Source organism: Poecilia reticulata, chromosome 4 (genome assembly GCF_904066995.2).
Source record: "Poecilia reticulata chromosome 4, P_reticulata-male-v2, whole genome shotgun sequence".
NCBI lineage: Eukaryota > Metazoa > Chordata > Actinopteri > Cyprinodontiformes > Poeciliidae > Poecilia > Poecilia reticulata.
Genome location: NC_088833.1, coordinates 8,974,115 through 8,997,495, shown reverse-complemented (window position 1 = coordinate 8,997,495; position 23,381 = coordinate 8,974,115). Strand labels below are relative to the sequence as shown.

Sequence of the window (23,381 nt, the reverse complement as noted above, 5' to 3'; positions counted from 1 at the left end):
TAGCAGCAGCTCTAACCCCGACACCAGCATAACCTTTAACCCCTGTCCCAGTGTAAAAGGTGAGCGACACTGTGTCCAATGACAAGCTAATTAGCATAATTCCAGTGAGTCTTAAGGATTTCTCTGTGTCCTTGCTCTTTTTACAATCACACAACAAAAACAATATTTTTATTACTGATAGAAATTCAAAGTCTTTATAAAATGATACTAAAAACAGTTCAAACATTTAAATTACAGATATGTATTGCCACATTCCTCCTGACCTGTCCTCTCCTAAGTGAAATTAAAGCTGCAGTATTTAACTTTTATAATTTTTTTTTACATATTTGTTAAAACTGCCATTATGTTGTGAAGGTATGGCACAAGAGATAATCGCAATCTCATGTGGCTCATCCTTCCTCCCCCTTGCTCTGTGCTATGCTGCAGCTAGCATAGCCTGTTGTGAATGCTCTGTCTAGCTAGCATAGCTACCAATGATGGCAGATAAACAGTTTTCCTGTAACGATAAGTTGTTTCCCCACCATTAGCACATTTAGAAGTGAGTGAATGAAGTTGATTAACAGCACTAAAACCCTCCTCCTGGTTCTGATTGGTTGTTTTTGGTCGGAACGTTGCTTTACTTTAGCCAGCAATAGTAGTTCAGGGAGGAGGTGGAGGAGTTTGATCTTTTCACTATCTGTCTCATAACAAACTGCTATGACATTGTGACCGTTTTAACAAATATGGAGAAAACATATTTTTTATTAAAGTTATATACTGCAGCTTGAATGAAATGCAACTAACTACATAGCATTTTTGAGTAGTCTGGATTGCTTCATGTATATTTTGCATACTGCCTATGACTGTTGCTTGTGGGGAGAGACCTTTCAGTAAGCTAAAACTAATTTAAAAAAATTAAGCAACCTATTTGCATACAGCATGCGGACAGTTGCACGTAAAATTCATTAGCAGTAAATATTGTGCTAGTATCCAAAGAAAGCAAGGCAGTTGCAAGTTTTTAACATTTGACGCTGTTTATGGGTCAAATAAACTCAAGAAACTGTAACAGCAGGGGGCCCCAATTTATTTTTTTGTCATGGGGCCCCAGGATTTCTGGCAGCGCCCCTGGTTAGAAAAATGTGCACATGTAACAGGAATTACTTTGAGAAGATTGTGAAGCAAAACCATTTGGCGATGATTCACAAAGCTTGGACTGCAGCTGCTTCTCAGACATACTTAACCAGGATGTGGACTGAATAATGTATTTAAAGTATTTACTTTTGATGTTTACGAATTACAGCTGCAGAGTGGACACCAGTCCAGAAGTTTCTGGCATCCTGAAAAGAAATATAAGCCATGAAATGACATTATTGAAGAAGCTTGCCATCTGGATGTAAGGAAAAATATGTCTCTATTTGTATCTAGTTCATATATATGAGTAAAATTTTCTAAAATGATTTACTGAAAAAAAACAACTTGATAATATAATTCCTTGAGATGCAACTTATAGTAAAATCTACCTTACATAAATATATTTGCATCAATACACGGTGATATGACACAAAAAAATGAATAGCATAAAATATATTTTTTAAATTTTTAGATAATTGTGTTTTAGAAATGCAATATTACACCTTTTTGAAAGATATGTTACATTCACACAGTTTTGTTATGTTTGCATGTCAAGTAGTTGGTACTTTTCAGAGATGTTCGAGGTATTTTTTTAGGAATTATTCCATCTTCGTGCTATGAGCTCACTTCCTCTTATATGCTCGGAAGCACTACAATAATCCCTTAAAAAGGGTCTCATGTATTTTCTAGGTTATGCTATGAACGGTATAGTTTCTAACAAAGAAGCAGCTTCTGTAAAAACTGCTGACAGAGTTTTCACTGCACCTTTAACATTACGCTTTGAACATTTTGTCAATCCCACCACTCTGTCGGAGCAGGGAGGTTAACCTCGACTCCACAAAAAAGCTTCAGTGGCTTCGCTTTCCCGCAACACACAGAGAAGAGGCATCTTCTCTCCGTAAAATATTAAAGCAATACAGCTACTTGGACTTGGCCCTGCAATGTTGATGAGTGGACGCTAATGAGTCCTCCCAAGGTTACCCACCGCTGTAAGCCACTGCTGATTATGTGTGTGCTCAGAACTATGGATAATGAAACCTGACAAGTGTCTTTTGACTGACATTGTGCGGTCAATTCACCCTCAAACAAATTACACGTCGCTGGTAAAGAGGAATTTGCATGCACATTATTCAGCGTGGTCATCATTACAAAAAAAAAGGATTTATTGGTTAGGCAGATAAATCTTAATCACTCCTTTGTGGAGACTCTGCAGCCCACATCAACATCACGTGATTCAAGGTAATAAACTGGAGGATTATTACCTTCAAGAATAAAACTATCTTTTTATTTGTACGTCATGTTATTCATTTAGTCCCTATGTCAACAAAACCACTATAATTTCATATGGATGTCTGAAGCAGCATGCCCCAGTCTGCTGCCACTTAATTACCTTCCAGCCTGCCTGAAGACATCTGGCTGTGATCCAGACAACCTCTCCATTAAAGCGTAAGGAGAAAACCATTGGAATAGAGTAGCAAAAGAAACAATTTTTGCTTTTGGAAACATAAAATGGAGGAAAAAAATGGTACATCATGCAATATTTGGTATGATTTTAAAATCAAGATATAAGATATTTGACTTTTGTAGCTGCAGTTTGCAACAAATTACTTCCTCATGACACTTTCCCAATACAAGCATGTTCAATTCCTGTTCACTTATACAGAATCAAATTCAGTCAAAATTTAATTTACATCCATTTTATTCCAATACAAAGTTGCCAAGTTCAGATCTGAAGTCAAATTCAGTTGATCATGTGCTTGGTAAAAAATTTTTTTTAAATAATCTGAATCCCATTTGAGCATATCAAGTCTGTTTCGGTCCCTGGCTCTGCTGCTTTCACTCAGTTTGAGCCTGTGACTGTCTCACTTTTAGAGGACGTGGTTGGCCACATTAAGCCATCAGGTTCCCCCCGTGATCCTGTCCCTCCACGATTTTTTAAAGATATTTTATCTAGCATAGGGTAGCCTGTTCTTGCAATTATAAATAGCAGTCTATCCTCAGGTGTGGTCCCTGCTAGTTTTAAACATGCAGTAGTGCAGCCACTGCTTAAAAAACCTGGCCATGATCCTACTGTTGTGGCTAATTATCGGCCTATTTCGAAGCTGCCTTTTCTTTCTAAAGTTTTAGAAAAAATTGTGTACTGCCAGCTGACACAGTTTTTAGATGACAATGGCATTCTGGAGGTTTTTCAGTCAGGTTTCAAAATTCTTCATAGCACAGAATCTGCTTTAATTAGAGTTTTTAATGACATCCTTCTTGCATGTGATTCTGGTAACCAAGTTGTTCTGATTTTACTTGACTTAACTGCTGCCTTTTATTCAGTAGACCACGACATTTTAATATCGCGATTACACCATGTTGTAGGTATTGATGGCACTGTTCTTAAATGGTTCAGGAGGACAGAACAATTTCAGTGAAAATTATTGACTCTGAATCATCTGCTGCATCAATGCCTTTTTCAATTCTGGGCCCACTGCTTTTCTCTCTTTATTTACTGCTTCTGGGTTCTACCCTCAGGAAACATGGGATTTCATTTCATTGTTATGCTGATGACTGTCAGATTTATTTGCCCCTGAAGCAGAAGGATGTCCATTCCATCAAACATCTCCTGGCATGTCTTGATGATATTAAAGCAGGTTAGAGAGGCCCCTTCACTGTCCACTTTTAAAGCTCGTCTTAAAACCCTTCTATTTTACTTGGCTTTCGACTCCAGCGGGATCTAGTTTTAAATTGTATGTTTGTTTTTAAACTGTAAGAGTTTTTTATTTTTTATTGTCATGTTGTGTTTTAATGTACAGCACTTTGTATCAGCTGTGGTTGTTTTAAAGTGCTTTATAAATAAAGTTGGTATGGTATGGTATATGGTATGGTATGGTATGGTATGGTATGGTATGGTATGGTATGGTATGGTATGGTATGGTATGGTATGGTACGGTATGCAGTGACGCAACTACACATTATTCAGGTGGATGCGAAAACATACCCCCAGTGGTTAAGAAAGCTTGGTTTGAAAAATTATATCTAAATGCATAATCACAGGGTCAGTAGTACTCTCGGCAGTTAGAGAAACGAAGAAAGTGAATGGCAGCAATTGCTCCATAAACAGATGTAGTTAAAAGTCTGCATGGTGGCAATAGCTACATAAACGCCTTGAGCCACGAGTACTTTTTGTGAGTAAAAACAAAAATCTCAATCCGATAGAGAACCTGTGACTGGACTTTTAAAGGTCTGTTCACAGAAGATTCCCACTCAATCTGACAGAGCTGGAACAGTTTTATGAGGAAGAATGAGGTAAACCTGCAGCATCCAGAAGTGCAGCCTCAATGACATCTGTTCTCACTCTGTGCTGTGATTGCAGCCAAAGGCGCATCTATACTGACTAGAAGAGGGTGAACTTTAATGCAGTCACTTGTTTTATGTTAAATATTTGTATTAAATTGTTATTATTTTTAAAGAAATCAGTTTTCACATTGATATTGAAATATTTTTTGTTTAACTTTTGCCAAAAAGCCAAATTTTGCTGATGTGGACTGATTTGTTAAAGCAACAAAAGGTTAGCATACCCATAGGTGTGAATATTTTTGGGAAAATTTTTAGGCACCACTGACCTAAATGTTCTTTCTTTGGCAGAAACAGAGAGGGTACAAAGTCATCTGTAATTACTACTCCATAATTCACTTCATTTAGGAAAAGAAACGCCTCCAAACAAGCCAGGAGTTCTTTCTATGGGAACAAACTAAAATAAAGAGTACATAAAGTTAATAGCACCAATAACTATGTGAACAACTTTGTCCTTAAGGAGACCAGTCAAGCAAAGAAACAGAGAAAATACTTTCAGTGGAAATTAAAACCAAAGCGAGAACACAAGATAAAAATAGAAATTGGATTATTTTAAGGACTCAAAACGAGCATTAAGTTATGATTCACATCTAAACCATATTTTTATTCTAACTGTAAGGTTAACGCCAGTACATTTACATGGATGCGGTGGTTCAAGCTGTGAGCGCTCCACTAGGAAACAAGAGACTTTGTCAGTTTAGGAGAACTGTAATAAAGAGTCCCTAAAGCAAACCTTTAGCAGTAATTTAAAGTGCTAATGCATGTAAACCATTTGGTAATTTAAAAAGAGATGAAACTGAGTTATTCACAGCTGCCTCTGCGTTTGTTTCATGCGTCAACTGCTGCTGTCTAACATGGTTAGTGTTTAAGGGCCATGCTCTCTTGACACACTGTAATTATGCAGGAGAAAGTCAGGCAACCGTGCCAGCCTTCGCCACCCTTCCTCTGTGCACCGCAGTTGAATCAACTTCCCACTGAGCAGCATTGCTGCTGAGGCCACAAATCTTTGCCAAAGGACACATCAGAGGTGGTGCTGAAGGAGGGGCAAAAGCTGCTCTTTGTTTTTTTTACCTCTCAGATTCATCTGATTAATTTCCGTCTGCATTTGCATTAAGCAATAAAAAAAATATCAGCTTCTGTTGTTTCAAATGCTAAGTACCCTTTAAAGATAACAGTTATCTTGTGTCAGTCTGTGGTGACAACTTTATTTGTAAGTCAGCTTCTAACACCACATGCCAACACGAGACTAGAGCAAGAAAGCTATTAAAACCACAAAGAAAACTGAAGTGCAGCACACACTAATGCGTGAAGAAAACTGAAGTGCAGCACTCACTAATGCATGAAGAACTGTGATAGGATGTGGTGCTTAAAATGTAACTAACCCACAAATCAACTTTCTTTTGCAGATAAAATGTCTAAACAGGTTCTTATGGGTGCTACCTCTTTGTTTCTGTTCAAATTTTGGTATTCCTTGTAAATTTGTTTAAATATTCTGCAGCACTTCCCTCCTTAGGTTGAACATCTGCTACTGCAGTTAAATGTCCTTCTTGGTTACAATGGTACAGCTTTGTTAGCATCTCCGTCACTCAGCTCTGGTTTACCACCTCACTGAGAAACGACCCTGGTGGCGAGTCAGGAGCTGAAATTGCGAGCATGCCGAGTATTGATTCATTTCAATGGACAAGGGGGTTAGTTACACTTTTATATTAAAAAAAGTGAACGAAAAAGATTTTTGAACTTTTAGGTTAAAAAATCAAGTCAGTGATGTTTTTGTGATGCATTAGTGTCTGGGGTTTAATGGCACTGGTTTGCATTTTAATATGACTGCACAGGATTTATTAAGTTGAAGCAATAGAGCATTTGTACTTCTATTTGATCTCATGGACCTTAAGAAGAAGAGCAGTCAGAGTACAGATATTTTATACGCCACTGAAATAGGAAACCAAGTGCAGGTTCGGGATAATAATAATGCTTTTTCAGACAGAAAATGAAAAAACTTTTAGAACAACCTCTAACATTCAGGTTTTAGGGGCCCATTGTGATATACCAACTGGATCGGCCTTGAATTTTTTTAATCCATTCTCATTGCCATAATTGATAAAAGGAATTTATTGACCGTACTTCTTATGTTTGTGTTTTTGTATGTTTGTCCATTTCAGCACCAGCCAAACTTTGGGTGGAAGCTGGGAAGTTTGAGACTCTCTGTCCATGATTATTACAATGTAAACATCATTACACTGGCATCAAATTGTGGTGGACATGCTGTTGGATCTGTTGCCTAGCAGCAAGAATGCCCTGGATTCTTTGTGGAGCTTGCATTTTCTCTGAGTGCATCTGTGTTTTTTTTTTCTTTCTTTCTGGTTACTCGGGCTTCTTCCCATCATCCCAAAACTTGCATGTCAGGTTAATGGGCCACTCCGAACCGTCTGAAAGTGAGTGTGCGCGTGCGCGTGTGTGTGCGTGTGTGTGTGTGTGTGTGTGTGTGTGTGTGTGTGTGTGTGTGTGTGTGCGTGTGTGTGTGTGTGTGTGTGTGTGTGTGGGTGGATGGTTGTTTGTCCTGTGTGTTTCTGTGTTGGCCTCTGGCCCACTGATTGAAGGAAATGAGTGTTTGTAACGTATGGCCACTGATAATCTTGGCACACCAAAACATAAACCATGATCTTTTTTTAAAATCATCTAATATTCTACAACATATCTACCAACTCAATAGTCATACATTCCTGTTTTCAAACATCTTAATGATTTCATATGTGTGTAACCTGCTGAGCCCCTGGAAGTTTGGTGTCCAGGAGTCATGGGAGGACGATCAAAGAAGGCAAGCATGTTACATAGATGAATGTCTTTTAGATTTGTATATAAAAAGTAAGAAATTAAAATGGTTAGAGTGGTGGATGTGTCTTTTGTGGGTTTCAGAAAATGTAAAGCTTAACCTCCTGGTGATGTCTTCTTGCAAAATGTGGAAATGTGTAGGAAATGCATAGATAACATTAGAAATAAGATTATAAATAAGATTCATTGCATTGATCAATTATGACATATATTCTCCATCAATAAACATTATTTTCATTGTATTAATACTTGAATTCTTTGCCACATAGATCCATTCAGATGCCATGAACGTTACTCAGAGTTGCTCCAGGTTTGCCAGTTGCGATGCTAATCTCCCAATTCACCACCTCCCAGTGGTGATCTGACAACCTGTGACAGTGGAATGATGCTGATGAATTCAAGACTCATTGGACAGGGCAACATTTTTCCAACCTGTCAGATTTTAGTAAGTCTGAGGGCATTGTAGCCCCATTTCCTTACCAACAGGAGAGGCACCCAGTGTTTTCTTCTGCTTCAGGTTCAACATGTTGTGCATTTAGAGGCAGCTAGAGGGGGTATTCTTCATACCTTGATTTTAAACAAGAGGTTAACAGCTGCTCACTGCATAGTTCCTCTTTTTCAAACCATTCTCCTTAAACCCAAGAGGTGGTTTTCCTGTTAAAGGTGGAGTTTGATTTTGCTACATGCATGCTCAGGATGAGGGATTGCAGTAAAGTCAACGACAAAATGCAACTGACTGTCCACTGTCACTACGTGCTTATCCAAAAAGAGAGAACACTGTGAGTCAGTGACTGGATGCATTCTGCTGGGTTTCCTTAAATTGAAGACATTTTAAATCAATTTGAATAGTGAAATGATTTTACTCCATTTTTTGACTATCAGGATCAATTTGAATGTATGTATGATTGGACTGAGCTGATCTTTTTTTTGCAAAGTGCCTTGAGATAACACATGCTGTGAATTGGCATTGGATAAATAAACTGAATTGAATGAGCTGTGCATGAAAATCCCAGTAGATTAGAGGTTTGTTCTCTGAGGAGCCTGTCTGTCATGTTCAGTCTGAATTTCAAACAACAGATCTGGACTCTTCATATCTCGATGCTTAAAGTCACTGAAGCGCTTCCATTGATTTACAGTTTGGGTTGACAAGGAGCTGAACTGGTTTGCTTATTTCGGAAAAATCTGCCCAGTGAATGTATGGCACTGTTACCTTGCAGCAAGAAGGTCCTGGGGTTCTTTCTGCATGGAGTCTACATCTCCTCTCTGTGTATGCATTGATTCTTTCTGGGTACTCCAGCTTCCTCTAACAGTTCAAAAACATGGCTGTTGCGTTAACTGGTCTCTCTAAATTGCACATAGGTTTAGTGTGTGAATGCATGTGATGAACCGGTCCCCTCACTAAACGACTGCTGAAGGTAGACACCAGCATGATGGATGGTCCCATGCTTGTAAACTCCATGCAGAACGACACCAACCCAGGATTCGAACCCAGAACCTTCTTGTTGCAAGGCACACGTATATCATTCCTGAGGATATGGATGTATAATGATTTTAAAAACTAATTTTATTATTGCAAATATTTAACTGCTTGAGCTTGTTAAATTCTGAAAGTAGTGACACAACCACAATGATATTCTAATAATTGAACATTATTTTTCTGTCATAATCTTGTACAGTATATTATTATTATTATTATTATTATTATTATTATTATTATTGTTAAGATTGTTGATATATATATATATATATATATATATATATATATATATATATAAGACTTTTGGAACTTTTTGTGAACCTCTATATAGGCCTATATCTCATGCTGCTGTTACACATTTCCCCAGTATGAGACAGTAAATGCTATTTCTATGCAATAATTTAATAATATATAAACTGAATTATGTAAGAAAATGTGTGTAAAATATAACAGATTATTAAGACAAAAAAGATAAATACAACTTTGCTGTACATAGCAGCACCTGCACCGCTCCTGTAGGAGCCAGCGCTGAGGGCTACAATATTATTGAGCTAATATTAGTGTCATAGGGAAGCCCCTTTTTATAAGAGGCATGAATCACATGGCTCAGGTCTGCTGCTGCATCATCATCCTCATCATCCTCCCTGTTACTCATCCACAGTGGAAGCAGGACGCTCGCGGGCAGCAAGGTGCTCATCTGACGTGCCGACGTCACCGGGTCTTTGACAGCACTTCCTGGAGTGGTGTTTGTTGTGGGAAACAGCCCCGGCGCTTCTGAGCTGAACTGGGGAATTAGGCCACATACACGGCAGGAACAGACGCGACACGCCGTTGCTTCGCTCCCACCTTCAAACATGTGGTCGCGGCTGCCTTTGACCGCTACCAGAAAATAAGGACAGAGGAGAAAAGAGAAAGGGGGTACGCTGGAGAGAAGGACGAGGTGGAAGAGGAAAAAAACAACAACATATTCTCAGAGCAGCGCAGAGCAGAGCCGCCGACAGCACGGAGCTGTCGCGATGTTGTAACTAAACCATGGACAGCAGGATAAAGTAAGACCCCGGAGTTTCTTTTTTCATTTCTCTGTGTTCTCCCCTCTACCACCATTCAAACTGCCAAGCTAACGGCTAATGTGCGGCGGTTGAGGCAGGCAAGGCAAGGCAAGGCAAGGCAGGCACGTAGCGTTGACTCGGAGCTGCGGGAGAAATGCGGAGGAATGTTCGGCGTAATTCGAGCCATCTCCAGCCGCGGATTTAACGGCCGGGCCAGCTGGCCCAGACAGCATGTGGGTCAGTCTGTGGCTCTCTACTAGCTGACCACCAGTTAGCTGCTCTGACAGCAGGCGGATTCAAATAGGAAACACGAGCAAGATCCAGATAATGGTGAAATTAGAGAACTTCTCTTAGATAACCAGCTCTCACTCGATACGTTTTAATTTCAAAATAACGTCGAAAAGTTAACTTATTTGGCTAATTTAATTCAAAAAGTTTTACGTTATCACAGAGTAATGTATTTCACTTAATTATATTTAAAAAAATTTTTATCTTACATTATATGAATTAAAAAATAAAGTGTTCCTCTATATCAGGGATGTCAAACTTATTTCCATTTTGGGTCTTACCAAGAATGTCTTCGAAAGGCTGGTTTTGAATGTATTGATAAAACTACCCATGAATAAACTGCTTAAAAATAAATATTGAAAATCTTTTCACATTGATGTAATTTGGAAGTTTGCAGATAAAAACTGCTTTGATTTGATTGATATAATAATATTTAAGCACAAAGCTCTTATCTTAAAGTCCTATTTCTGTGACTCTTCAGAGTCTAGAGGGCCACGTAATAAGCTATGGCGGGCCGGATTTGGCCCCCAAGCCTCGAGTTTGACACATATGCTCTTTATTGCACATAATACGCACTTAACAGTTAGACATGGCTCTTTTTGCATGAATTACTGCTTCAGTGCAGCACTGCAAGGAGATGATCAGCCTGTTGTGCTGCTGTGGCAACAATTTGCAGCTCCAGAGTCACACTGGGCTCTTAAAAACCAAACATATTTTTAGCTTTAAAAGCAATAAGGATGGGTGGCTTAGCAGCTCCTCCATGCAAACTATGTTTTTATATTGTTGAGTGGGCTGGATATCTTTCTTCCTTTTCTTTTTGCTTATTTATTGAAAGCTGGCTTTATTCACTAAATATTTTTTTCCTTTGACAAAAATAGATGATTCATTTTGTTCTAACTGAAAACAGAAATAAATATATAATTTAAGTTTTTGTGGCACTAGTGGCCTTTATTCATTAGTAGCTGGACAGGAAGAAGGGCAGAGAGAGAACAGGAAGACATGGCATGAACGGCCTGGAGGCGGGAATCGAACCGGCGAACACCTGCATTGAGGACTGTATATGGGGCTTCTGTTCGACCTCTGAGCTATTTTCACCCAGCTTCCAAAATAAAATCTCATTTATTTTTTTATAGCTCTAGTTAAATTTTCAGGGCATAAAGTGGCTCTTTGAAATGAAAAGGTTGCTGACCCCCACCATTGACCCCTATACATGGTTTTCTCAAAGCAGAGTAATACCTTTACACAGTGTAGGCAGTGGAGGTTAACACTTGGTGGTTCTAGAAACAGTGACTCCAGCCACAGTCTCGTTTATGCACTTTTCCCACCAGTTTTTCCCTTCCACTAAATTTTCTATAATACTGTTGGATATAGCAGTGTATGAATAGCCAGCTTTACAGCAATAGCCTTTTATGGCTAATTCATGTCTCCTGGACAACTGTGAAGTCACTTTTTGAATTGAAATAATTGAAAATTAACTTCTAATTTATTGAGCTGTGCTTGTGTGACTGAACTGCTGCCAGTATTGACATTCTCTGCTCTGGTAAAGTAGGACAGATAAAGCCTTTTTCTCTCTAAATAGAAGTACTCTAAATAGAAGTACACAGGCAGCCTAATGCATTCCAGCATCACCACAGTTGTGGTTTTTTTTTTTTTAAATGCTGAATGCAAAGTTAAAATTAATTTATTTTTCTTTTAATGAACCGTTTAATTCTTTGCAGGGAGAACCCAGAAAGAACATTCGATCTGGTAGTACAAGTGGCGTGCCCATCGTCTGAAAATGAGGGTAGGTGATGTCAATATTTCCATTCATAATATTTGGATTGTGTGTCGTCTCCTTGCTGTGTGCATGTGCTGAAAGTTTATGAAGCTTTTTATCCATAGAGCTACAGCTGAAATATATATGCACTTTTAATTATTTGAAAGTTTAATTACCACGAGCTTTCCATTAATATTATAACCGTTAAATAAAAACAACACAGTTTCTTGGTTCTCACACAAAAAACTATCCTAATCATTTATCATTTTAAAGATGCTGTAGTGGGCTGTTAAAAATAAAAAGTGGTATTTTTCCAGTTTGATTGCCATTCATATGAACAAAATGTTCAGGAATAACTTGAGCTAATGTAGCAGATATTGGCTCAAACTTAGCATTGATTCTGTCAGTGCTAAGTGTGTTAGCACAACCTCAATGGCCACAGTTTATAGTTGCTGTTTTTTTTTCTTTTTTTGTGTAAATCAGCTACTAAGGGCACATTAAATGTGTGTACAATTTCTGAAAAGCAAATGTTTGCTGTAAATCTCTTATGTTTTTGACTGTTGACACATAAAACACATCTCCTGTCTGATGCTGTTTCTTTTAGGCTTGAATGATTATTTTCACTTTTCCTTGAGACTTAAAGTGAATTGATTGTTTACCAACAGTAATGCCATAAGCATCTTCATGTGTATCCACAAGGGCTTTTTCTTTTTGCTTCTCTGTGTTTCCAAAATATATTATTATCCCCCAGCCTTTAATTATGATAATTTTTCAGCTTTGCAGTCAGAGTGCCATGTAATTTCAGTGAGCATTTGCTGAATGCACTTGCACATTATCTTAAAGCAAGACACCAAGTGTCACCGAACTTCAGTGCATGACTGAGGGGGTTTTGCACAATGAGAGTAGTCATTATAACCGTTCTGTTGTTATGCTTGTGTTCACTCAGTCAGGATCCAGAGGACAAGAAAAGGTCAGGACTGAGTTCAAAAGAAAAACCTCAAATGTCAATAAGTTAGTTTTAACATCTTGCTCCGAGACTGATCAAGTAGATGTATAGTTTATGTATTTAACAAATGTCTTGAGTTGAAGTTGGAAATTTTATTTTTGTAACTGTTGCCCCACAAAAATGCTTTAGAAATCACATTATTGGATCAGAAAGCTGCTTTACTGTTCTGCTGTTTGCATTAATAAAATATTCCATCACTGGTGCCCAGAGCTTTTCTGGGAAACGACCGTGGCTCATAAGGAACAACGCTGTGTTCTACCTTTTCATGGATATGGAAATTAATATATATATTTCACATCAATATCCACCATCCCTCATCAGTTGAATATTGTGTAAAAACATTTTTTGTTGCACATTACACCCACTGTCTTCTTTTGCCTGCTCAGTGGACTGGATTTAAAGAGGTGTTATTGGATGGCTCACTTGGGCAGCTGCTGGCCTGACTAGGGAAGGCTGAAAGTTGTCCTTGGATGTATTTCTCATATTGGATTTTTAAACCAAACTCATAAACCGCCGGATTGCGCAGTAATAACTGACTTCCTTCTTGTATGATCCGGGGTCAGGCTCATATCCGGACTCCCTGTTCCCCAGAGCAGACGGTGCAGAGAGCAAGGCTTGCACTCTTCAGGGAAATCGTATTCTGCTCAGTTATTTGCCCAAAGTGCTTGTTCTGCTCAGAGTTCTGATTGGATCTAAAACTTATCAGTTGAGGAAGCTGTTTGTGAGCTAACTCTCAGGAGGGGCTTATGGTTGCGGTGGTCAGCGTTTGACAAGAAGCAGTTTCATTTACTCCAATGAGGAATGAATCACTTCTCCAAAAAATTTGGATCAGTTTCAGTTTCTTTGACTTAACCTCAACTAGTCTTTATGAAGTAGAATACATCTTGGGTGTTAAAACGTTTCTCAAATTAATTTTAACGTCTTAATGACCTAAATGTAAAATATACTCGTGTAATTTTTCCTGTAGCCTTGCTTGCATTTTTTTTTTTTTGTCTCAATGCTACGGTGAGCTTCTATTGAGAGCGAAGTGGGTTAGTGTTATGAGTCATAATCAACAGACCCTGGACACACTGTGAAACCTCCACAAAGTCACACACACCAGCACCGTCTTCTCCTGATCTTTTTCTTTTTTATTTGCCAAAAAGTGCCATTTCATATTCACACATTATCTTCCCACTGCCTCAGAGAGGCAAACAAACAGTAGGGCGACCATGATGGACTATAATTAAATTGTCATAGCAACGTGATGTAGAAGATTGGAGCATTTGGCATTTGGAGAAGTGGTGGAAGCTTGCTTGTGATTTTTCACATCTCTTCCCCACAGTTCAGGGAACTCGAGCTTTATTTTAGATTGATTTTTGGCTGCGTTTTCAGTGTTGTGCGTTTCCCCTATCAGTGATCTAGTTTACCCTGTAGAAAGTGACTGAAGAGGTGGAGGAGAAGTGCTTGCTGTGTGCGTTATCTTGCTGATGCCGCACCAGGGTTTTGCCACACTCACCACATCCGGGTCCTGCAGGTTTGAAACTAGATCCATGCTCAGCACCTTGATTCAGTGCCTCTACTCTGTAAATGGTAGTCCCAGACACTTGTGTAGGTCACAGTTAGCTTGCAAAGTTCAAAAAAGCTACACAAAAGTCAGGTAAAAATAGATAACCCCATATGAATGGTCACTACGCCTGTACCTAAATTTCTTCTGCTACCTTGGTTTCGCACCTTCTCTAGCCACAATGCTGAACACCCACATATCTGCAGGCCTGCAACGAGCCTGCATTTCAGTAAGCTGTTCCATCTTGGCCTTGTTAAACAGACTACTCTCTAAATAGATTGTGCTCTATATAGTTACCATTTCACTTGCCAACATCTTAACTTTGATTTGAAATGGCGTAAATAAAGTAGATATTTTATGGAGAACACAACTTATAGAAGGCTGATAAAGTTCTGGGCAATGCTCTGGAGGTGAAGTTGCCATGATGGATTCTTTATATAATCTTGAAAATTACAGACAACCTTCTGCATCCTCTTCTTAAGACCGTCTTCAGTCAGAAGCCTCTTCAGAACTGCTGTAATAATGGAGATCCTTCCTGCTCAAAGCCATCAGCATTTATACATTTTTTTGAGTTAAAAGAACTATAATTTCCTTCTTGGATTAATAAATCACTTTAAACTGTAAATGAATCATCCCACCTGAGCTCTGGGTCTCTGCAGCTCCTCTGGAGTTAGCATGTGCCTCATTACAGCTGCAGTTATGTTGAAATTAAATCACACACAGGCGAACTTCTCTATTTATTTGACTTAAACGACTTCTGAGTATTATGGAGTTTTTGAATCAATTTCACAGTAAATGCGACTGAATACGTTTTAGTGAGAAAAAATATGAGGAACCTTCTATCACTTTCTTTTTCTTTTCACACTTTTATATGACTCTCAAACAATCCCTTTAAGTTACATTAAAGTTTATGCTTGCAGTGAGGTGCATGAATATGTTAAAGGGCACATTATTCCTTTATTTCTTCTTTAAGTGACTTCAGTTTGCATGACATTTGCTGCTGATGTACATCCTAACATCTGGTTAAAAACTATGGCCTTGCAAGAAGAAAACTGTTCATTTGTAATTAGGAAGCAATAATCATGTTACCTCATAATTTGACTCTGCCTGTGGTCTGAAATGTGGTGTTGGATCAGCTCCCAGTCATTATTCCCCATGGGTAGCTTTTTCCTTTTTTTCTTTGGCTGGCAAAGTGCAGCATCAGCAATGTAGGTAATCGACCAATTTCAAGTTAAGATTGTAAAATTGGCTGTGAATGATAAAATACAATTTCAAACTCGTCATCATTTGAATTAGGGCTGAATCAATTAATCAGACTAATCGTGATGAATAGCTTATTGAAATAATCGTCAACTAATTTATTGATCAGTTAATTATTAACTAGAGTATGTAGACTAAAAACGGCTATTTTCTGAAAGAACAGCATCCTCAGAGCAGTAATTCAACTAAAACTGTGCAAAAATGTTTACATTTACCTTTTCAGATGAAAAGAATCTTGGTGTGTAAATATGTTCTAGTCAGAAATCTTCATAATTTTAGCTTCACCTGATTCGAATTAACAACCTTATACTAAGCACCTTTTACTATCCAAGTAATAATCAATTAATCCAAGAAATAGTCAACATATTATCTCTGTGCTCTATTAATGCTAAGTCAAGCAGGAATTTTATTTTGCTGCATTTTAGGCAATAAAATGTTGACTTTTTTCTTGAAACATTTTTAATTACAATTAAATGAAAAATCAGCAGAATGTGGCAATTGTTTTCTCCCTGTAGAACAAAAGAATAATCGATTTACTAAAATAATCGTTATTTGTAGCCCTACTCCATGTGTTATTTTCTAAAAAGTACTAGTGTGATTTTTTTTATTTTATTTTTTTTTATATATAGTGCATCAGCATTCTGAAATGGTGTTGCTGGAAGGAAACAACAGTGAGAATTTAAAGCTTGCCACTGCAGTGGTGGCGGTGTTCATACCTGGACTCGGCCCCACACTCTAACTACAGATCTGTGGCTAGATGACAGACACTGTCCCTTTTCCCCCCATGCAGGTCCAGAGAGACCTGGCCTCCCTGTTCAGCACCCCGCTCAGTTCTGCTCAGCTCTGTTGGCACGCTGCTCTGTGGATGCTCAGGCTGTGAGCAGAGTGTTGCCTGAGAGCGTGACTGGCATGCTAGCTACTAGCGGCCCTGGCTACATAAAGCCATATTGATGTGCTTCCAAGATGCTGCCAAAGCTAGCAGATGACGCTAATGCTGCCAAGGCAGTAGGTGGGGACAGATGCTACCTGTCCTCGCCTGCTCCCTACAGCCAGATTGTTCCCGCTAACAAACCAATAAACTTAATAGACCAACATATCAGTTTTACAGCAACATTTATGCTGCAATTAGGGAAGCGATTTATTATTAACATAAAACTCAGTGATGGCAGCCCAGGTTAGCACTGGGGTCTCACTGGTTGGACAGAGGTTTAGGTTTCTCTTCTTGCCCTTTTTTCCTATTTTTTTTCTAATAGTTTTTGGTATCATAAACTTCCCCCTTACTAGCTAAGCTAATTTGCTTTCCTAGAAGAGTTCATGTCAGAGTCCCTAAACTCTCTACATGCGAGCATCTTTATTTACATGAGAAGTATTGCTTCCTACTTTAGTTTATGAAGCAGAAGGGTAATGTTTAAAATGTAGGAACGTAAGAACAGTAAATCTCACTGGCTGCTTTATGAGGTATGACTTGGTACTGGGTTGGACCCCTTTTGATATCTCCCACACGTTAAATCACTGATACCAGCTGCTGATACAAGGTACGATGAATTCACACTTACATGTTTGCTAATGGACAGTTCTGAAATTGAGTCTCCTTGGATCAGGTAAAGGTTCTCCAATCTTTTATTATCTCATTTTGGTGAGGTTCTTGGGAGAGTTTCTTGTTCTTAACTGAGAGAAGCAGCACCAGGTGTGGTTTTCTGCTGTTAGAGTCCATCTGCTTTACGGTCCAGCATGTAGTTGGTATTCTTACTGCCTTGGTTGTAATAAATCCCCAGGTATGCATGCAGAATCCCAGTAGCTCTGCAGTTTCTGAAACAACCAGAGCACATTAAAAGTGCCTTGAATCCATTTTGTTCTCCAATCTGATGATCAGTTTCAAGTAATTTTTAGCATACAGTGGTGTGAAAAAGTGTTTGCCCCCTTCCTCATTTCCTGTTTTTTTGCATGTTTATCCCACTTAAGTGTTTCGGAACATCAAACCAATTTAAACAATAGTCAAGGACAACACAAGTAAACACAAAATGTAATTTGAAAATGAAGGTGTTTATTACTAAAGGAGAAAAAAAAATCCAAACCATCATGGCCCTGTGTGAAAAAGTGATTGCCCCCCTCGTTAAAATATACTATAACTGTGGTTTTTAACACCCGAGTTCAATTTCTCTAGCCACACCCAGGCCTGATTATTGCCACATCTATTTTCAATCAAGACATCACTTAAATAGGAGCTGCCTGACACAGTAAAGTCCACCAAAAGATCCTTAAAAGCTACACATCATGCCGAGATCCAAAGAAATTTAGGAACAATTGAGAAAGAAAGTAATTAAGATCTATCAGTCTGGAAAGGGTTATAAAGCCATTTCCAAAGCTTTGGGAATCCAGCGAACCACAGTGAGAACCATTATCCACAAATGGCGAAGACATGGAACAGTGGTGAACCTTCCCAGCAGTGGCCGGCCTCCCAAAATTACCTCAAGAGCGCAGCGACGACTCATCCAAGAGGTCACAAAAGACCCCACAACAACTTCCAAAGAACTGCAGGCCTCACTTGCCTCAGTTAAGATCAGCGCTCATGCCTCCACCATCAGAAAAAGACTGGGCAAAAATGGCCTGCATGGCAGAGTTCCAAGAAGTAAACCACTGCTGAGCAAAAAGAACATTACAGCTTGTCTCAATTTTTCCAAAACACATCTTGATGATCCCCAAGACTTTTGGGAAAACATTCTGTGGACCGATGAGACAAAAGTGGAACTCTTTGGAAGGTGTGTGTCCCATTACATCTGGCGTTAAAGGAACACGGCATTTCAGAAAAAGAACATTATACCAACAGTAAAATATGGTGGTGGTAGTGTGATGGTCTGGGGCTGTTTTGCTGCGTCAGGACCTGGAAAACCTGCTGTGATAAATGGAACTATGAATTCTGCTGTCTACCAAAAGATCCTGAAGGAGAATGTCCGACCATCTGTTCGTGAACTCAAGCTGAAACGAACTTGGGTTCTGCAGCAGGACAATGATCCTAAACACACCAGCAAGTCCACCACTGAATGGCTGAAGAAAAACAAAATGAAGACTTTGGAGTGGCCTAGCCAAAGTTCTGACCTAATTCCTATTGAGATGTTGTGGTATGACCTTAAAAAGGCTGTTCATGCTCGAAAACCCTCTAATGTAACGGAATTAGAACAATTCTGCAAAGATGAGTGGGCCAAAATTCCTCCAGAACACTGTAAAAGACTCATTGCAAGTTATCGCAAATGATTGGTTGCAGTTGTTGCTGCTAAGGATGGCCCAACCAGTTATTAGGTTTCGGGGGCAATCACTTTTTCACACAGGGCTATGATGGTTTGGATTTTTTTTCTCCTTTAATAATAAACACCTTCATTTACAAATTGCATTTTGTGTTTACTTGTGTTGTCCTTGACTATTGTTTAAATTGGTTTGATGTTCCGAAACACTTAAGTGTGACAAACATGCAAAAAAACAGGAAATAAGGAAGGGGGCAAACACTTTTTCACACCACTGTAATTAGATGGCTAAATTCATAGTTGCTATGTGATTGGCTTAGTTGCAATTTGTATTAAGAAGCAGTTGAACAAATATATTAAATAAAGTGGGCAGTGACAAAATATTTCTTTTTGTTGCTGAAGTTGGAGTTGTATAATTATAAAAAGAAAATTTTTGTCTCTGCATCTTTTACTATCAAACTGCTGTGTCTCAGCTTCAGCTTCCTCAAGCAGCACTGTCATGTCGTTTTACTCTTTCTTTCACCCTCTCCTTATTTAGCAAAGTTTTTTTCCCTTATTAAGTAAAACTTCTATGTAGTACGTGTTTTAAAAAGTGTTTTAAAACATGATGACATTTTGCAAAATGTCACTGCTCTGTGACCCAACCATTGTTGGTTCTAAAGTCTGATTTTTCTGCCAGCTTCGTGTTGAGTTCATGGTGGGCTCACACCAAGTCTGGGGGCCCTTTGGAGAACTTGCCGATGCTATGGCAGCAAGAAGGGTGTTGATTGGTCATTAGACTCCTGAGACAGCCCCCGCTCCTCACACTTTGTTCATCTCTAAACTCCTCTGCCTCTCTCTTCTGTCTCAGCCACACGAATTTGTGAGTCTTGAGTGTTAAACACAAGGCCTGATATCATCTACTGTTATTTTTAATCAGTTTCCTTTGAACAGAATTGAGGAAGTGTCTTCACTTTCCTGCCTTGGCGTGGTAATGAGTAGACTTTGAAAAACCCCTAACGAGAGCAGGGTTGCAGTCAATCAATAAAGTAGTCTAAAGTTTGAGTTTGAGATATTTTTCAGTCTGCTGTTGAAGTCAGAGGATATTTTTGCATGAAGGCTTTTGAGTTGTGCATCTTGCTTTTGTGAATTTGTCTAAATGGCATAAGCATGAAGTATTGTGCAAACTTAATAATTTTTTAAGATATGACTTCCTGTTTGCTGTGGTGTAAAATGTGGTGATACGTCAGCCTGTTGATTTTAGCAACTCTTTAAATTGGGAAAGACAAGAGAACATGCTAGTTTAGTGAAAGAAACATGAGCTATTCTTTATAACTCAGTAAATTTCTACAGCAGGGGTGGCAAAGTCCTTCCTGCAACTTTTACATGTGTCCCTTTTTCAATTCGTCACCAGGCCTCTGAAGAGCTGAAAGGGAAGGAATGCATGTAAAGTTTGCAAGTTAGCTGCTCTAGTTGAGTGGACTTGGGCTCCACTGGGCTACAGGAAAACAACTACTCACCTAAACTTCCTATATCTAGAATTAAAACTACTTGAGCAATAGACAAGGGTAGACAAGGACCAGGGTTGTCAAAGAATCTCAAACAATCATCACATGCTTTGCCAAGTCACTGTTTTGGAGTCAAAACAGGAAAAAGTCAGCATTGTTCTGTGTCACAAACAAATGCAAGTTTTGCTGGACAATACGGACACTTTACCTGTAACCATGTGCTTTAGTCAGAAGAGACCAACATTAAGCTTTCCAACATCTAACCGTCCAGCTCGGTGCAGCAAAAAAGAAAAGATAAAAATGTGGAAAAACACCTCAAGATGACTTTAAGTAGGGCAGAAGATCTGTGATGCTCTGGGTCTCTTTGTCTTCCATAAACCCTGGGAACCTAATCATGATCCACAGCATCAGCAGCTGTGTTTCCGTTTGCCTTATAATTTTACAAATTGGAATGATGAAAATAGATTTGCTTAATAGAAACAAGCAGATTTATAAAAAAGTCATGTTTTTCACTAAAAAGGTGTTTGTGTTAGGATGAGGTGGTTTTTCAGCTATATTTATTAGTGTATTCTGCAAAACTACAGTGGAGATCCTTTTTTTACAACACAAAAGTGATCAACAACTGTCTGTTACCACTGGCAGAAGAGATGATGAAGGCGACAGGAGGATGATAGGGCGGCAATTTTTTAAATGACTTGTTGCACGAACACACTTAATCAAGTGCGATTATAATTGCTTTTCCTTTTTCAGCGAAACAACGCTAATTGCAGTACTAGCGCAAAGTTTTGCGTACACACTGATTGGAACTATCTGCTTATTGTAAGTATTCTGGTTGCTTCTGGTGGAAAACTGATCTTGCTATATAAATTTTAAGGCTTTTTGAAATATTTTTATGATATTATACTGACTAACTTCAGTAAGAGCTCTTGTTTTAAGTCTTGATTGGAGTCCTCACTCCCTTATTCACTCCGACTTGCCATAACATAGAAACATTACAATGGATTTCTCATATTTGCAGGTGTAATTTCTCTTAGAACAATCATTCATGTTTTGCTTGCATATTGGTATTAAGTTATTAATACGTCTCTTCCTTCTTCCTTTGTGATCAGACTGCTGGTTAAAGAGTGACGAGTTGCAAACCTTCTGTCTCACCTTCTGATTACTTGTAATAACAGAGAAAGAGACGGTTGACGACGACAGTGTAGAGAGGAAGAAAACTTCCTCTCTACACTCTCGTGTGACTTTTCTAAACTTTCCAGACGTATAGTATTTTACAATATAAACACGGTGCCAAGCATTGGACAGAGAATGAAGACGGGAGGCTAAAAAAAAGAGGCAAATACCCTTCTGGTGGTAACGTATAAACTCGGAACCAAGACGCTGAGGTCTGTTGGTAGAGCCTTCCCGCTCTCCGATGCAGCACTGAAACTCCAGGGGGGAACTGTATGTTTCGGCTGTGTGTGTATACAGGTAGATTCTGTGTTGTTTGTAGGGGTGTGTGTGCACGCGTGTGTGTGTGACTGCATCTATAAGATTGAGACTCAGAAGCTGGGAGAACTGCAGGAGGCTCATCTGAATTCACTAATGCTGCCAGACTGGAGGGGGGTGTAGATGGTTAGGGAGGGAGGGGGGATCATGGAAAGACTTCTAGGCACTGACACCAGCAGGCTATTTTTAGACTTCCCCTTTTCATGGCGAAAAAGTGGGGAAAAGTAGGAACCCGATCAATAATTTAAAATGAAAAGATTTTGATGAATGCAGAAGAGTTTCATCACATTATCCCACTTGCAGTCTTGCAACAGTCTTCTTGGTGGCTTTTTGTTTGTTTGTTTGTGCGTTTTCTCCCTGTACTGTGCAATTTTATGGGTTGGCAGCTGGATTTATCTTCCTGTGATCACTGTTGAATTTTATTTCTAAAAATCTGTGGCAATTTTCTGCGCTTTTATGATGGACATTTTTATGAGGCCACAAAAATGTCCATCTGCACGGCGCTTCAAGCACAAAAAAAGAAGTTATTGTTTTTCATTCATACGAGTCCTGTCAAAACGTGACAGATGATTTAGTATATGCCGTATGCTTTGCACAGCAGATGGTGCAAGTGTATACTGTTGTACTCCAACAACTGCGTAAAACCTGATTTTCTGAGTCAAAGCACAATAATTGGCAGGTACTTATGTGTGTAATACCAGTGTGGCCTAGTTTAGCCCACAAACGAACAGGATTAGCTCAGCCTTTGCTTTAATATAGCTTTGGAGATGATAATCTGTGCTAGTCTGTTAAATTGGATTTCAGGGGAAAAAAAAGATGTTGACTTTTATGACATGTCATGATAGGATTTGAATGAGTATGGATTTCATTGACTTTTTCCCCTCGTCTCAAATTGAGATTTAATGTTTAATAAAAAAAGCACACCAAAAAAAGGAAGCACTAAGTTGGTGAGAATTCAGCCGACAGTCGCAGAAAAGTGATCATGTTTCGTTTTGGATTAGTGAACTCAGGCATCATTGCAATACACAATACCCACCCAAGATAAAAGCAGTTTATTGTAAAGCCTGGACCTCAAATTGAAGTTAGGATTTGTCTACTGAGGAGGAGGAAGTCAGGAGAAGCTTTATATAGGTACATTATCTTCGATACATAGCAAACTGGCACCATACTTGGAGATTTAGGTGTTCGGTGGTCATTCTGTGCTTATGTAATTTACGTTTAAATTGCACATGACCACTTGTGACAAAAATTACAGTTTAAAATGCAGAAATTAATTTGTCTCTGAATGAACTTCTCAAATAACAGTTTGAAGTAAACCACATCAGTTGACACAATAGTATATCTGAGATGCCTGAACACATGAGAACACTGTACAGAGAGGAAGGATTAAAACAGCTGCCTATTAACAGTCACACTTTTTTATTTTTAACAGAACACAGCTTTTACCCTAAAACATTTAGTGTTCCATTTATAATAAATACTGTACAACTCAGACAGAGCTTCACGC

The 23,381-nt window shown here is 38.8% G+C and overlaps 1 protein-coding gene across 3 annotated transcripts in view; it reads left to right on the top strand.

Annotated features, from left to right (window-relative positions):
- Window positions 1-9,308: 9,308 nt before the first annotated feature.
- Window positions 9,309-23,381, top strand: part of dennd1b (DENN/MADD domain containing 1B) — a 139,393-nt gene continuing 125,320 nt past the window's right edge. The window contains exons 1-2 of one of the 3 annotated variants that reach the window (XM_008406565.3): window positions 9,309-9,804; window positions 11,811-11,875. In XM_008406565.3, coding sequence (XP_008404787.1) covers window positions 9,788-9,804; window positions 11,811-11,875 — 82 coding nt within the window. In that variant the 5' untranslated portion in view covers window positions 9,309-9,787. The remainder of the gene's footprint in view (window positions 9,805-11,810; window positions 11,876-23,381) is intronic. The other 2 variants (XM_081606163.1, XM_008406566.3) reach the window with 2 other exon arrangements.